General features: G+C 41.6%; 1 protein-coding gene and 1 long non-coding RNA gene across 2 annotated transcripts in view; one reads left to right on the top strand and one right to left on the bottom strand.

The window, feature by feature from the left end:
* Window positions 1-6,236, bottom strand: part of LOC129144028 (uncharacterized) — a 108,124-nt gene extending 101,888 nt beyond the window's left edge. The window contains exon 1 of the long non-coding RNA XR_008548106.2: window positions 6,149-6,236. This is a non-coding gene — a long non-coding RNA (uncharacterized LOC129144028). The remainder of the gene's footprint in view (window positions 1-6,148) is intronic.
* Window positions 1-15,851, top strand: part of HTR4 (5-hydroxytryptamine receptor 4) — a 210,245-nt gene extending 194,394 nt beyond the window's left edge. Inside the window, exon 7 of the mRNA XM_016954012.4 lies at window positions 12,924-15,851. Coding sequence (XP_016809501.1) covers window positions 12,924-13,011 — 88 coding nt within the window. The 3' untranslated portion in view covers window positions 13,012-15,851. The remainder of the gene's footprint in view (window positions 1-12,923) is intronic.
* The last annotated feature ends 1,014 nt before the right edge of the window (window positions 15,852-16,865 follow it).

Here is a 16,865-nt window from a genome sequence, read left to right as displayed (position 1 = left end):
TATATCTTAAAATATAACATATTTTAAGATATATTTAATATATCTTAAAATATATTTTAATATATATTAAATATATTTTAATATATATTAAATATATATTAAAATATAATATATTTTAATGATATTTTAATGATATATTAAAATATATGATGTTTTAATGATATATTAAAATATATGATGTTTTAATGATATATTAAAATATATGATTTTTTTTCTTTCTTTTTTTATTATACTTTAAGTTTTAGGGTACATGTGCACATTGTGCAGGTTAGTTACGTATGTATACATGTGCCATGCTGGTGCGCTGCACCCACTAACGCGTCATCTAGCATTAGGTATATCTCCCAATGCTATCCCTCCCCCCTCCCCCCTCCCCACCACAGTCCCCAGAGTGTGATATTCCCCTTCCTGTGTCCATGTGATCTCATTGTTCAATTCCCACCTATGAGTGAGAATATGTGGTGTTTGGTTTTTTGTTCTTGCGATAGTTTACTGAGAATGATGGTTTCCAGTTTCATCCATGTCCCTACAAAGGACATGAACTCATCATTTTTTATGGCTGCATAGTATTCCATGGTGTATATGTGCCACATTTTCTTAATCCAGTCTATCATTGTTGGACATTTGGGTTGGTTCCAAGTCTTTGCTATTGTGAATAATGCCGCAATAAACATACGTGTGCATGTGTCTTTATAGCAGCATGATTTATAGTCCTTTGGGTATATACCCAGTAATGGGATGGCTGGGTCAAATGGTATTTCTAGTTCTAGATCCCTGAGGAATCGCCACACTGACTTCCACAATGGTTGAACTAGTTTACAGTCCCACCAACAGTGTAAAAGTGTTCCTATTTCTCCACATCCTCTCCAGCACCTGTTGTTTCCTGACTTTTGAATGATTGCCATTCTAACTGGTGTGAGATGATATCTCATAGCGGTTTTGATTTGCATTTCTCTGATGGCCAGTGATGATGAACATTTTTTCATGTGTTTTTTGGCTGCATAAATGTCTTCTTTTGAGAAGTGTCTGTTCATATCCTTCGCCCACTTTTTGATGGGGTTGTTTGTTTTTTTCTTGTAAATTTGTTTGAGTTCATTGTAGATTCTGGATATTAGCCCTTTGTCAGATGAGTAGGTTGTGAAAATTTTCTCCCATGTTGTAGGTTGCCTGTTCACTCTGATGGTGGTTTCTTTTGCTGTGCAGAAGCTCTTTAGTTTAATTAGATCCCATTTGTCAATTTTGGCTTTTGTTGCCATTGCTTTTGGTGTTTTGGACATGAAGTCCTTGCCCACGCCTATGTCCTGAATGGTAATGCCTAGGTTTTCTTCTAGGGTTTTTATGGTTTTAGGTCTAACGTTTAAATCTTTAATCCATCTTGAATTGATTTTTGTATAAGGTGTAAGGAAGGGATCCAGTTTCAGCTTTCTACATATGGCCAGCCAGTTTTCCCAGCACCATTTATTAAATAGGGAATCCTTTCCCCATTGCTTGTTTTTCTCAGGTTTGTCAAAGATCAGATAGTTGTAGGTAAGTGGCGTTATTTCTGAGGGCTCTGTTCTGTTCCATTGATCTATATCTCTGTTTTGGTACCAGTACCATGCTGTTTTGGTTACTGTAGCCTTGTAGTATAGTTTGAAGTCAGGTAGTGTGATGCCTCCAGCTTTGTTCTTTTGGCTTAGGATTGACTTGGCGATGCGGGCTCTTTTTTGGTTCCATATGAACTTTAAAGTAGTTTTTTCCAATTCTGTGAAGAAAGTCATTGTTAGCTTGATGGGGATGGCATTGAATCTGTAAATTACCTTGGGCAGTATGGCCATTTTCATGATATTGATTCTTCCTACCCATGAGCATGGAATGTTCTTCCATTTGTTTGTATCCTCTTTTATTTCCTTGAGCAGCGGTTTGTAGTTCTCCTTGAAGAGGTCCTTCACATCCCTTGTAAGTTGGATTCCTAGGTATTTTATTCTCTTTGAAGCAATTGTGAATGGGAGTTCACTCATGATTTGGCTCTCTGTTTGTCTCTTGTTGGTGTATAGGAATGCTTGTGATTTTTGTACATTGATTTTGTATCCTGAGACTTTGCTGAAGTTGCTTGTCAGCTTAAGGAGATTTTGGGCTGAGACAATGGGGTTCTCTAGATAAACAATCATGTCATCTGCAAACAAGGACAATTTGACTTCCTCTTTTCCTAATTGAATACCCTTTATTTCCTTCTCCTGCCTGATTGCCCTGGCCAGAACTTCCAACACTATGTTGAATAGGAGCGGTGAGAGAGGGCATCCCTGTCTTGTGCCAGTTTTCAAAGGGAATGCTTCCAGTTTTTGCCCATTCAGTATGATATTAGCTGTGGGTTTGTCATAGATAGCTCTTATTATTTTGATATACATCCCATCAATACCTAATTTATTGAGAGTTTTTAGCATGAAGCGTTGTTGAATTTTGCCAAAGGCTTTTTCTGCATCTATTGAGATAATCATGTGGTTTTTGTCTTTGGCTCTGTTTATATGCTGGATTACATTTATTGATTTGCGTATATTGAACCAGCCTTGCATCCCAGGGATGAAGCCCACTTGATCATGGTGGATAAGCTTTTTGATGTGCTGCTGGATTCGGTTTGCCAGTATTTTATTGAGGATTTTTGCATCAATGTTCATCAAGGATATTGGTCTAAAATTCTCTTTTTTGGTTGTGTCTCTGCCCGGCTTTGGTATCAGAATGATGCTGGCCTCATAAAATGAGTTAGGGAGGATTCCCTCTTTTTCTATTGATTTGGAATAGTTTCAGAAGGAATGGTACCAGTTCCTCCTTGTACCTCTGGTAGAATTCGGCTGTGAATCCATCTGGTCCTGGACTCTTTTTGGTTGGTAAACTATTGATTATTGCCACAATTTCAGCTCCTGTTATTGGTCTATTCAGAGATTCAACTTCTTCCTGGTTTAGTCTTGGGAGAGTGTATGTGTCGAGGAATGTATCCATTTCTTCTAGATTTTCTAGTTTATTTGCGTAGAGGTGTTTGTAGTATTCTCTGATGGTAGTTTGTATTTCTGTGGGATCGGTGGTGATATCCCCTTTATCATTTTTTATTGTGTCTATTTGATTCTTCTCTCTTTTTTTCTTTATTAGTCTTGCTAGTGGTCTATCAATTTTGTTGATCCTTTCAAAAAACCAGCTCCTGGATTCATTGATTTTTTGAAGGGTTTTTTGCATCTCTATTTCCTTCAGTTCTGCTCTGATTTTAGTTATTTCTTGCCTTCTGCTAGCTTTTGAATGTGTTTGCTCTTGCTTTTCTAGGTCTTTTAATTGTGATGTTAGGGTGTCAATTTTGGATCTTTCCTGCTTTCTCTTGTGGGCATTTAGTGCTATAAATTTCCCTCTACACACTGCTTTGAATGCGTCCCAGAGATTCTGGTATGTTGTGTCTTTGTTCTCGTTGGTTTCAAAGAACATCTTTATTTCTGCCTTCTTTTCGTTATGTACCCAGTAGTCATTCGGGGCAGGTTGTTCAGTTTCCATGTAGTTGAGCGGCTTTGAGTGAGATTCTTAATCCTGAGTTCTAGTTTGATTGCACTGTGGTCTGAGAGATAGTTTGTTATAATTTCTGTTCTTTTACATTTGCTGAGGAGAGCTTTACTTCCAAGTATGTGGTCCATTTTGGAATAGGTGTGGTGTGGTGCTGAAAAAAATGTATATTCTGTTGATTTGGGGTGGGGAGTTCTGTAGATGTCTATTAGGTCCGCTTGGTGCAGAGCTGAGTTCAGTTCCTGGGTATCCTTGTTGACTTTCTGTCTCGTTGATCTGTCTAATGTTGACAGTGGGGTGTTAAAGTCTCCCATTATTAATGTGTGGGAGTCTAAGTCTCTTTGTAGGTCACTCAGGACTTGCTTTATGAATCTGGGTGCTCCTGTATTGGGTGCATATATATTTAGGATAGTTAGCTCTTCTTGTTGAATTGATCCCTTTACCATTATGTAATGGCCTTCTTTGTCTCTTTTGATCTTTGTTGGTTTAAAGTCTGTTTTATCAGAGACTAGGATTGCAACCCCTGCCTTTTTTTGTTTTCCATTTGCTTGGTAGATCTTCCTCCATCCTTTTATTTTGAGCCTATGTGTGTCTCTGCACGTGAGATGGGTTTCCTGAATACAGCACACTGATGGGTCTTGACTCTTTATCCAACTTGCCAGTCTGTGTCTTTTAATTGGAGAATTTAGTCCATTTACATTTAAAGTTAATATTGTTATGTGTGAATTTGATCCTGTCATTATGATGTTAGCTGGTGATTTTGCTCATTAGTTGATGCAGTTTCTTCCTAGTCTTGATGGTCTTTACATTTTGGCATGATTTTGCAGCGGCTGGTACCGGTTGTTCCTTTCCATGTTTAGCGCTTCCTTCAGGAGCTCTTTTAGGGCAGGCCTGGTGGTGACAAAATCAGTCATCATTTGCTTGTCTGTAAAGTATTTTATTTCTCCTTCACTTATGAAGTTTAGTTTGGCTGGATATGAAATTCTGGGTTGAAAATTCTTTTCTTTAAGAATGTTGAATATTGGCCCCCACTCTCTTCTGGCTTGTAGGGTTTCTGCCGAGAGATCCGCTGTTAGTCTGATGGGCTTCCCTTTGAGGGTAACCCGACCTTTCTCTCTGGCTGCCCTTAACATTTTTTCCTTCATTTCAACTTTGGTGAATCTGACAATTATGTGTCTTGGAGTTGCTCTTCTCGAGGAGTATCTTTGTGGCGTTCTCTGTATTTCCTGAATCTGAACGTTGGCCTGTCTTGCTAGATTGGGGAAGTTCTCCTGGATAATATCCTGCAGAGTGTTTTCCAACTTGGTTCCATTCTCCGCATCACTTTCAGGTACACCAATCAGACGTAGATTTGGTCTTTTCACATAGTCCCATATTTCTTGGAGGCTTTGCTCATTTCTTTTTATTCTTTTTTCTCTAAACTTCCCTTCTCGCTTCATTTCATTCATTTCATCTTCCATCGCTGATACCCTTTCTTCCAGTTGATCGCATCGGCTCCTGAGGCTTCTGCATTCTTCACGTAGTTCTCGAGCCTTGGTTTTCAGCTCCATCAGCTCCTTTAAGCACTTCTCTGTATTGGTTATTCTACTTATACATTCGTCTAAATTTTTTTCAAAGTTTTCAACTTCTTTGCCTTTGGTTTGAATATCCTCCCGTAGCTTGGAGTAATTTGATCGTCTGAAGCCTTCTTCTCTCAGCTCGTCAAAGTCATTCTCCATCCAGCTTTGTTCCGTTGCTGGTGAGGAACTGCGTTCCTTTGGAGGAGGAGAGGCGCTCTGCGTTTTAGAGTTACCAGTTTTTCTGTTCTGTTTTTTCCCCATCTTTGTGGTTTTATCTACTTTTGGTCTTTGATGATGGTGATGTACAGATGGGTTTTCGTTGTGGATGTCCTTTCTGTTTGTTAGTTTTCCTTCTAACAGACAGGACCCTCAGCTGCAGGTCTGTTGGAATACCCTGCCGTGTGAGGTGTCAGTGTGCCCCTGCTGGGGGGTGCCTCCCAGTTAGGCTGCTCGGGGGTCAGGGGTCAGGGACCCACTTGAGGAGACAGTCTGCCCGTTCTCAGATCTCCAGCTGCGTGCTGGGAGAACCACTGCTCTCTTCAAAGCTGTCAGACAGGGACATTTAAGTCTGCAGAGGTTACTGCTGTCTTTTTGTTTGTCTGTGCCCTGCCCCCAGAGGTGGAGCCTACAGAGGCAGGCAGGCCTCCTTGAGCTGTGGTGGGCTCCACCCAGTTCGAGCTTCCCTGCTGCTTTGTTTATCTAAGCAAGCCTGGGCAATGGCGGGCGCCCCTCCCCCAGCCTCGCTGCCGCCTTGCAGTTTGATCTCAGACTGCTGTGCTAGCAATCAGCGAGACTCCGTGGGCGTAGGACCCTCCGAGCCAGGTGTGGGATATAGTCTCCTGGTGCGCCGTTTTTTTAAGCCGGTCTGAAAAGCGCAATATTCGGGTGGGAGTGACCCGATTTTCCAGGTGCGTCCATCACCCCTTTCTTTGACTTGGAAAGGGAACTCCCTGACCCCTTGCGCTTCCCAGGTGAGGCAATGCCTCGCCCTGCTTCGGCTCGCGCACGGTGCGCGCACCCACTGACCTGCGCCCACTGTCTGGCCCTCCCTAGTGAGATGAACCCGGTACCTCAGATGGAAATGCAGAAATCACCCGTCTTCTGCGTCGCTCACGCTGGGAGCTGTAGACCGGAGCTGTTCCTATTCGGCCATCTTGGCTCCTCCTCTCTCAAGCAGGTTTTAAAAAAAGTATTTTTAGCTAGTGATAAGTGGAAAGAGAAAGGAGAAAACAAGCATGCAAGCAAGAAGGAAGGAAAGAAGGAAGGAAGGAAGCAAAATATATGATATTTTTAATGATATATTAAAATATATGATATTTTTAATGATATATTAAATACATGATATTTTAATGATATATTAAATATATGATGTTTTAATGATGTATTAGAATATATGATATTTTAATGATATATCAAAATATATTTTAATGATATATCAAAATATATTTTAATGATATATTAAATATATTTTAATGATATATTAAATATATATTAATATATAATATATTTTGATGATTAAAACATCTAGCAAACCTCCCTCCTCACCCAGTCTTTGTGAACACTGCCTTGCAGGAGAAGGCTGGGGTGATGTATAATAAAGTCTAATCATTTCCTGATAATACCAGGCTGGGCAGGCAGAGGGGGCTATTATTACGCTACTAATTACCACATCCAGGCTGCTCTAAGTGCGATGCTAATTGCTCAGTGAATGAATTGTAGACTCAGGTAATTACCCAATCTAATGTGGCTCCCGTCATGTTTGAGTAAATTAATGCAAATGGGGGAAGCAACCCAGCTTGAAGGGAGTTGTCGCTTGCATTGCTGTTGCTTGAGAAACAGCAGTGTTTTTTTATTAGATGTGAAACTGCCCAGGTATACCCACTCATCTAGAGTTGTCTTACCACCAAAGCAGCTGTGAGAAGGCAAGTAAGATCTCGCACCAAATGGAACAGGGAGACTTTTGCCACTCTGACAGATGATTGTCTCTTTCCGGAGCTGTTAATCTGTAAAGCCATTTACAGATAATGCCAGGCTAGGCAGGCAGAAGGGGGCTATTATTGTACTACTAGTTCTCAAATCCAGGCTGCTCTAAGTGACCTTAATTGATCACAGGGTTAAGGTTTCCTTAGTTCTGTGATCAATTAACAAGTGAATAAACATTTGTTCAGTTACTGAGGAAAGGATTTCTACACTGAATTGGGAATTTTGTACTGAGTTCAAGTTCTACCTCAATCATCAGATAAGAGCAATACTTTTTGGCTGGCACTATTCCAATAAACATTATATGTGCATTATCTCATTTAATGTCTACAACAAGCCAGAACATTTGTGATAATTCACAGAATTAGTAAATGGCAGAGCCAGGATTTGAACCAAGGCATTCTGCCTCAAGAACCTGTATTCTTAACTATTCTGGATTTATTTATTTCTTTGACCCTAGGAAACTCACATTTTCTGAATCTCGTCTTACTTACCAGTGAAGATTACTGCATCCATTGTGTGTCCAGCCCTTCTGTTAAGGCATTTGTAGATGTTCACTTTCACAACAAAGGTGTCAAGGAGGTGGGAGTAACTTATTTGACCATGCCTCATGACTAGTAGATGGTAATTTGGGATTTGAATGCTATTCGGTTTGCCTGCAGTACCCTGTGCTTTCTTTTCTCTCAATATTTCCCAAATTGAGGATGTTTAGAATGGGCCTACAGACTGCTGGAGGTTTGCACACTCCAGTTAGAGACAGTGCATGAAGTTAGCCAGCAACAGCGGAGTGGACATGAACACAACTGTGAGCTCTGAATTCACAAGGCAATGTAAGTTTGTAAGGTGGCCAACCAGGTGACCCCAGATCTGCTCCTATTATTTATTTATTACCAAAGTGAAAATACCAACTTAAAAATATGTGCTTGAATCATGGAGACTTGGGAATACTGAAACCCAGGGTATGTCTTTATAAGCCAGACTCCAGTTGGGATGTGCTGTCCTCTGCTAGACTCCTGCCAAGGAAAGCTTGGACTAGTTCCTCCTTCCTGTGTCTATCAGTCACCGTACCATGGTGAGAGGAACCACTCAAATGTTGTACAGTTGAGCCTTGAACAACATGGGTTTGAACCGTCTGGGTCCACTTACGCATGGATTTTCTTCAGCCTCTGCCACCCCTGAGACAGGAAGACCAACCTCCCTCTTCATCCTCCTCCTCCTCAGCCTCCTCAGTGTGAAGATGCTGAGGATGACAACTTTTATGATGGTCCACTTCCACATTACAAATAGTAAATATATGCTCTCTTCTTTATGATTTTCTTAATAACATTTTCTGTAGCTTACTTTATTATAAGTACAAAATATGCATTAACTGACTATGTTATCAGTAAGGCTTTCAGTCAACAGTAAACTACCAGTATTTAAGTTTTGGGGGAATCAAAACTTATATGCAGATTTTTCAACTGCACAGGGGATCAGCAACCCTAACTCCTACACTGGTCAACGATCAACTGTAACTGGAAAACGTGCCCATCTGCTTACTCTCATATCCGCAGAGAGCTGTTGCCTTTCAGCTGCCCTCTGGAGAAAGGGAACCTCCATTTGGAATATCCACTCCATTCCCACACTTCTTTTCTAGTTATTCCTGACAAGTGACTCATTAGCACATGAGAAACAGATGCTTATGAGGAGAGACGTGTGAAAAGCAGGCTGCTGTAGAGGTTGCCTGCATTCCACGGCAGTACATCTTTTTACGTGGTCACAGATGTCTGGTTGCCTTCTCAACTAGGATACCTTTTTCATGCGAACTCAGTGTAGGAGAAGGTGTCATTGCCTGCCAGTGAAAGTGATCTATTAGCCATAGAACAGGGCAAAGGTTCAGGAGTGTGTTCTGAGGTTAAGGGCACGGGCACCATGCCCGTTGTAACCTTAGATAAACTGGGTAACTGCTCTGAGCCTCAGTTTTCTAATCTGTAAGAACAGTCTAAGTAGAGCACCTGCCACTTAGTGAGTATAAAAAGTAAATTGTATACATGAAATAAGGTATGTAACTTCCAAAAATGGTACCTGGCACACATCCTAATGTCTTAATAAATTGAGCTGCGTATGCTTTCTTAGTATTGTCATTCAGTTTTCTCCTGCACAAACATCCACTTCAGGGATATCCCTGCACCTCAGATACTAAAGCGTAGCCCCATTTCCTAGGGCTATTTGGTCCTGAGCCCTTGTTTGAAGACTCATACATAAGTTATTAAGCAATGCTGCTCAGGGGCAAGAGCAATGGGGAAGGGGTTCCTGACCTTGGTCCTGGCCAGGCCTGCGCTCACCCGTCATGACACTCAGGAGACTCATTCAGCTGCTGTGAGCCTCACTTCTCACCTCTGTATAATACCAGTCTTATCACCTGCCTTGCCTGGCCTGCAGAGCAACTGTGATTATAAAAGGAGTCTGTTGATAGGGAAATCAATTGGTGTTGCTTTAGTACGCATATTTGCCAAAAGAGGGCTTTGTGATTCTGATAAGGGAGAAGGGAAAGGCAAAGTCAGGGAGGCTTCTATATCTTGAGGCCAGTTAAGTTTCATCCATAAAGGAAATAAAAGAGAAAAATATTTCTAAGCCATTAAGGCTATGTGTACATCATCATCATCATTATCATTATCATCATTATCATTACATACTCTTCATTCAATGCAGAGGAGCAAAGTGAGGTATAGAGAGATTAAATAACTTGCCAAATGTCACAAAGTTGGTAAGTGGTACTTTTTAATCTCAATAAAATAGTAAAATTAAGATTAAAAAGTAAAAAAAATAATTTTAGCTTCAACATATTGAGCTTCTACTATGTGGAAGACTCTGTGTTAATGTTTTTCTTACATTATGTTATTTAATCCACAGAGCAAAGCTATGTGGTAGGTATCATTACGCTGAGTTACAGAGGTATAGAAAGTGATGCATAGAGAGATTAAATCAGTTGTCAAATGTCACAAAGCTGGCAAGTGGTAGAGCCTGAATGGGAACTAGGTTTGCCTGACTCAAGTGAGGGTCATGGTTACTATTCTGCATAACGCAGCCCTCTAGCTGACAAGACAAGGCAAAGGGAAATAACCACACATGACAGGGCCTGAGAAAAGTTGTGAAGGCTAAACCTTTTGCAGAATTAAATACATCAGAAAATGGCTACTGGGAGTTATATTTCTATATCCAGAGTCTGACCATTCCTCACCACCTTTACAGCTACTTCCTGGACCAAGTCACTGTCTTCTCTCACCTGGATTATTGCTGTAAACTCCTAATTGGTCTCACTGTCCACACCCTACCTCCATCCCATATATTCACAATAGAGCATCCAGAGGGAGTCTGCTGAGAGGCCATTCAGACCATGTTGGTGCTCTGCTCAGACCCCTCACATGTAGTAAAAGCCAGAGCCTTATAGGGATTTTCAAGCCCACCCCCGCCCGCTTGGCCCTGGCTGCCTTGCTGACGTCAACTCCTTTCATTCCTCCCCTTACTCTTTCTGCCTCAACCGGCTGCATCCTTGAGGTTCTTCAGATATGCCAGGCAGGATCGAACCTCAGGACCTTTGCATCTGCTGTTCCCTCTACCTAGAATGTTATTTGCCCAGATAGGCACATGCCTCAGTTTCTCACTATATCTCACAGGGCTCGGTCAGGAGACAGAAACGGCCTGAGTATTTAAACACCATTTTAACATAAAATATTGCTAACTAGGCATATAGTCGTTAACACTGAAAGAATGCTCTGAAGTATTATGGAGTTAGCAACTGCAGGGAGCAACTACTAGCTCTAGGGCTGAGAAAATAGATAAAATAATCACAAAAACTTAGACACTTAGAATAGGGACCCTACTGAGCAGAAATTTAGACCTTTGAGAAAGAGGGACTGTCCAGATGAACCTGATGTTTCTGAGGGGCTGCTGTAAGGCTGGTTCTGCAAGAGTTAGAAGGACTAACCTGGACTCAGCTGCTGCTCCAGAAAAGCACTGCCTCTGCTGGGGTAAAGAAACATTCCAGGAATGACGTGTATAGGAACCACAGCAGACAGAAAGCTCACAGGAGTGAGCCCCTTTCCTTCCTCCAGCTTCCACTCCCCTGTGACACCCTGTGTTCATGGAGCTGGACAAGAAGCCAGCCAACAAAGCAGACATTTGGTTTGCAGAATGGCAAAGCCAAGTATGCAAGGCATGGTTTGGAGGCTGAGCATCTACGACTCACTAGCTGGGACTCTAGCTTCCCTAAGGTCTTGCATATCTCACTGGGACCTTTCCTGGCCACCCTAGTTAATAGTGGCTGATCTGGCCCTTTCTATCTCTTTTCCCATTTTATTCTTCTTAACACTGACCTATCTGGCAAGTAGTAGCAGATGCTTTGGTTCTGTATGTCACATCCCCTTGGCTTAGCTCTCTCTCAACAACAGCTGCGGTGGACGATTCTGTGAGAACTCGGACTCATGCCCTTCACTGAGGCCCTGTTCTTCAATCAACACCTGCTTCTAGCCAGCTAAAGGGACTAGTTATTGTAGATTAGGGTTTCTCAATCCTGGCACTGTTGACATTTTGGGCCATATAATTCTTTGTTATGGGAGGCTGTGCTATGTATCGTACAACATTGATCAGCATCCCCGGTCCCTACCCGCTAGGTGCCAGTAGAACTACCTCTTCAGTGACAACCAAAAATGCTGCAAAATGGCCCCTGGGGGACAAAATGCTCTCTGCTGAGAACCACTTTTCTAGACTTATACCTAGTCCATGGACTATGTGAGAACCGGTTAAACACATGGGTATTGGCATGAGCTAGAGTGGGTTTGATTGGATGTGTCTTCATGTATGACCTATATTCCCATGGGCATCACTAAACTTGACTATGCGTTATTTTGCTCACATGTAAAATGAAAATGATACTATCTCATAGGGCAATTATGGGGATTAAATAAAGTAATTTATGGAGAGGGCTTAGTACAAACCAATTTGTCAATACAAATCAACAATAAATTATTGTAATTCAAAGCAAAGCATCAATGTAAGTCATGAGAAACTACCACCAAGTTGTTTTGTCAACATATGATGCCAAATAGCTGACTGGTATTTGTTTGTTTGTCTCACTGAAAGTGCTTGACACTGGCCTCAGAGAAATGAGTGGTGAACATGCTTCTAAAATCTGTAGAAATTTCATAGGAATGGCTGCCAGATGCTGGAATCTGGGTAACTGATGATGAGACTCGCCTGCAATTGAGATGCATTTAAAGGCAATTAAGATATTGAGTGCAATTGTATGATACTGCAGAAAAATAATAAACACTTGTCAAGTAGTAAATTTCACTGTGATGCTTAGTGTCAACTTGCTGTTTGATTCATCTAATTGATTTCCTGTTCCAAATGGCACCAAAAGGAATGAAAGTAACAAATACAGTTACGTTGTATTTCAGGCTCTGAGTGGTTTATTCATCTCAATCAGCAGTCAGAACCCAAAACTATCCCTGGTAGATAGGACGTAGCATATTCAGGTACAGCTTGAGGTGGTACATAGGGTTCATTCTAATGAGTGACACAAGAACCCCAGGCTTTGTTGGCAGTAAGAAATCTGGGTTCTTGTCCCAGCTCTGCCACTTACCCCCTATGCACTCCTAGGCCTGTCGTTTCCTCCAGGACTGTTTCTCCACATTTAATATGAGTAATCTGGGTGCAGTTCATTTGGTTTTCTATCTCTATGAAGTATCACCCCACCCCCACTCCCACTTCACCATACCCTCAGAAGTATGCAAAGAAAGGAAGTCAAGAGTAGGAGTGCTCTTGACTTTGGTGCAGTTGAAGCATGCCTGTTGAATTCTCATGCCTTCTTTCCTTCCTTTCTAGGTACACCGTTCTGCACAGGGGACATCATCAGGAACTTGAGAAACTGCCCATACACAATGACCCAGAATCCCTGGAATCATGCTTCTGATTGAGGACATGGCTCACAACTTAGCCATTCATTCGCATTCATGTTTGCATGAACAGGTCACCCTGGCATCACTCCTGATCCTCATCACCACCAGTGAGGCATGAGGCAGTAGGGGCTGAGAGCCCAGAGGAGGTACATGGAGGACAGTGTTGGGGGGTAGCTGAGGCCAGAGCCTTGAGGGTCTCAGAGTTGTGAAGAAACTTCAGGCATCGTCAGATTCAGCCTCCCACGCAAAGCAGGAGTAGCATCTTCTATTGCACCCCTGAAAGTTGGTCAATCTCTGCTTATATACCTCCAGGGACAGGAGCTCACTACCTCCTAATTCAGGCCCTTTTATTTTGGAGAAGCTCTCATTATAAGGAATTTCTTTCCTTTCTTGGAACACAAACCTGTTGCTGCTCCAACTTCCATGCAGTTAGCCCCCACTTTCCTGTGACAGCCCTTAAATACTGGAAGAGAGTAATCTGTCACCATGCCTTTCAGTTTTTTTTATAAACTGAAACATCTCAAGTTTCCTCTCCATTGTGGCCATCTTCTTCTGGACATGCTTTGGTGGGTGAATTAATCATGGTTCTTCTAATAAAGTTAGGTTGATATCAATGCCAATATGTCTATCTAGAAGCATTGACATAGTGACAAGTGAAGTGTCAAGATTTTTGGCTTATAGCCGTGAATATTTTCCTTCTTTTCCTACTTGGGAATAGGTTTTGGAGATTCCACTTAGGTTTTGGCTTCAGAGCCATTACTAAAAGGCATCTTTGCAGCTCGTCTGATGTGTGTGCGTGCATGCACACATGTGTGTTTAAAGTTGGCATTTTCTTATTGGCATATTTATGTTTAGGTCATTAGGAATTCATTTCATTTCTATGGCAATGGGAAAAGGATCTTACTTCTTTCCTGAGAATGTTGATTGAGAATGACCTTATAACCCAGAGTCTGGGAGGGAAACTGACTTTTCTTCACATTTATCAGCATCTTATCCTCTCGAAATACCTATGGAGATGCTTCTTTTTCTCAGTCAAAGCAATCACCATCTTCCTTCATCTTGGGGTAAATTATATACTCAGCTTGAGGGTCTGAGGGCAAATCTTTAAAACTGCCTTTCTTTTGGCTGCAGAGCTGATTTTTTAAAACCCTATTGAAAGGATTTATTACTGGTCCTCCCTTAGTGAGACAAAGGGAACAGGGCATGTGGGCGATGTTGAGGTTGATATGTAACACACTTCTGATTGAGGACGTGCCAGGAGTTTAACAGCAAGATAAAGATGTGCCAGGAGTTTAAACCTCACAAGTTCTCTTTGCCCTTCTACTTGGTCTATTGATCCTTCTTCTTCCTAACTGACATCAGATGCCACAATTGCCTCCTTAACCCTTATTTCTTCCATGAAGGTAGAACCCATTAGCCAGCCCTCTCTTTTCTTTCTGTGCCCAGGTATGGTGAGAAGGGATAGTCAGACACCACAGAGGAGACTAGGGTGATCATCCTTCTGGTTTTAACATTCAAGTCCCTTATCCCAGGAAACTCCATGGTCCCGGGCAAACTAAGGAAGGTTGGTCACCACACTGATGGGACCTCCCTGTGTTGAGGATTAATACCCATCCCTCCTCAGAGTGGATTCTCTTTCTTCTCTTTTTCATGGAAAAAGCAAAGATTAGTGAATTTGGAAGTCCACAGTTCTCCTTTCTGAAAATGGCTCTCTTCCCCTCCAACAACAAAGCATTTCTTAGGGAAGGACTAAAACAGGGATAATAAGAACCAGATAATAGCGCTTTGAGGTAGCTGGTAAACTTTTGTTTAATGCCATCATTGTTGGCAGGATCTACTACTTAATACATACATGCATACACATATACATAACTACAGTAGGATTTCTCCCTTATGAAATATTTCTTTCCCAGGAGCTTAGTAAGCATATCTGCTTATGTAAAATATTATTTCTCAGTGGCAGGTCTTCCATATTAAATGGGAACTTGGATTCAATAGAGACACAAAGATTACAACATAGGGAGGAAAATGAGATCTCACTACATCACAGGACTCTTCTTAACTCTCTAGATGTGCTTGTGAGCCAGCCCATGATTGGTGTCTGTAGAGGTCACAGGCACCCTGGACCAGGGAAAAGACAGCAATTGCAAGAATAGTACTCCTTGTCATTGTCAAGAAACTGGTCTCCTTTGCAGAGGAGAGCCTTACAAGCTTGCTTTGCTACCACTTTGGACTAGGGCTGGGATGCTGTGAGTGATTCCTCAAATGCCAACATTGGTGGTTTACAGGACAGGGCCAGACTTGTTCTGTGTGAGCAGCTACTAGCCTTGTCTAGGAATCCAGGTAATTTAGCATGTGTATGAAAGACTCAGAAGGAGAAGACTTATAGCTTGTCCAAGGAAGGAGGAGACGTATACCTTGCCCTCTTCTCTAAGAAGGCCACCCTCTTCCAGGAAGCCTGCCATGTCAAGAAGAGAAGCATCTGAGGCAGAGGATGATGTGCTGCAGACATGTCTGCCAGATTGGCCTTGACAATCACTGGGGTTGATAAATGCTGCAATCAGACTATCCCCATGTCTGGGAGAAAGGAAGTTCACTGTGCCTCCTCTCCAGTTGACTCTCCAGGCTGCAAGACTCTTCAGCTCTGAAACTAGAGAGGGATGCACCATTCTAGCCTTCACCATTAACTGCTAGAAAGCAAAAGAAATAAAATCCAACTTCTTCAACTGATACCCAAGTATATGCTTGTAAAAAAACCTTTTCCTTCTGAGGCCCCACCCTCTTGTCTTGCCAACATTTCCACTTCGTGCTGCTAACTTGCTCTGTCCTGATGCAAATTGCCGTCTAGCTGGAGAGTGGGGGGGGGGGGTGGGCATGGGGTGGATGAGGGAGGGGACCTAGGGAGGGGCTGGGGAGTGGATATAACTACATTGCCTTTAATATTGTCTTCAAGCAAGAACAAAAATAATGTCTTCTTGGTGCTGTGCTGTCTACCCACTTATCTCTTTGGTATTGGATCTCTCTTTGGTGAGAAAACATTGTCACTCCTCTCTTTTTGTCTCTTCACTTTGCTGTGGTCAAAATCTTGTAACATCTAGTCTAGGAAGGAAAAAAAGACTAATGAGTTTACCTCTTCTGGCCAAAATTTGTAATCTCTTTTCCATCTAATTTAGAAAACTGAGGCTGAATATTTGGTTTGAAGTCAAACAATTCAGGAATGGATTTGAAGTCCTAAGCATGAACAACGCATTGCTTTGGGCCTTACCCAACACTTAACTTCACCTGTCTCATCTACAAAATAGAGATAATTTCTGAGTTTGTAAGATTGTTGTAAGTGCTCCAACAGGGTCATCTGAGGGCCACTGTTAGGATTTTTATCAAATGTGTTCTGCCTGTTCTGTTACCTATTTAATATCCTTATTTAAGTCCATTCAAGTTTTCACTTACCTAAATTTATTTTTGAAGGGAACATTATATCAGGACTCAAAATAGAAAAAAAGGCTAATGAATTTTAACTAGATGCCAGTGATCAAAGTGCAACCTCTGTTTCTGTATTTAAAAGGGAGACAAGTGAATATTGGAGAGTTGTTAGAAATGCCCTACCTCTTGCGTGGGGCTCTTTCAGTTAATTGGGAGGGTCAAAAGAGAATTTACAAAAGAGGAGCTTCCAAGCTTTAGGAGTTATTGTGATTTAGCTACAAGCTGCATTCTACACTTTTGGAAACATGGAGAGAAGGGATAAGAAACTGCATACATTTTTAACTACTGTTATAGTGGATTCAGATTAGGTTTCTCCTTCTTTCCCTTTTCTTTCAGTTTGCCCCAGATCTATATCTTTGTTAATAAAAATAGTAATAAAATAGCAATA

The sequence above is a fragment of the Pan troglodytes genome, chromosome 4 (assembly GCF_028858775.2).
Source record: "Pan troglodytes isolate AG18354 chromosome 4, NHGRI_mPanTro3-v2.0_pri, whole genome shotgun sequence".
NCBI classification, from domain to species: Eukaryota; Metazoa; Chordata; class Mammalia; order Primates; family Hominidae; genus Pan; species Pan troglodytes.
Note: the sequence above shows the minus strand (reverse complement) of the source record. Positions and strands in the feature narration are given on the sequence as shown.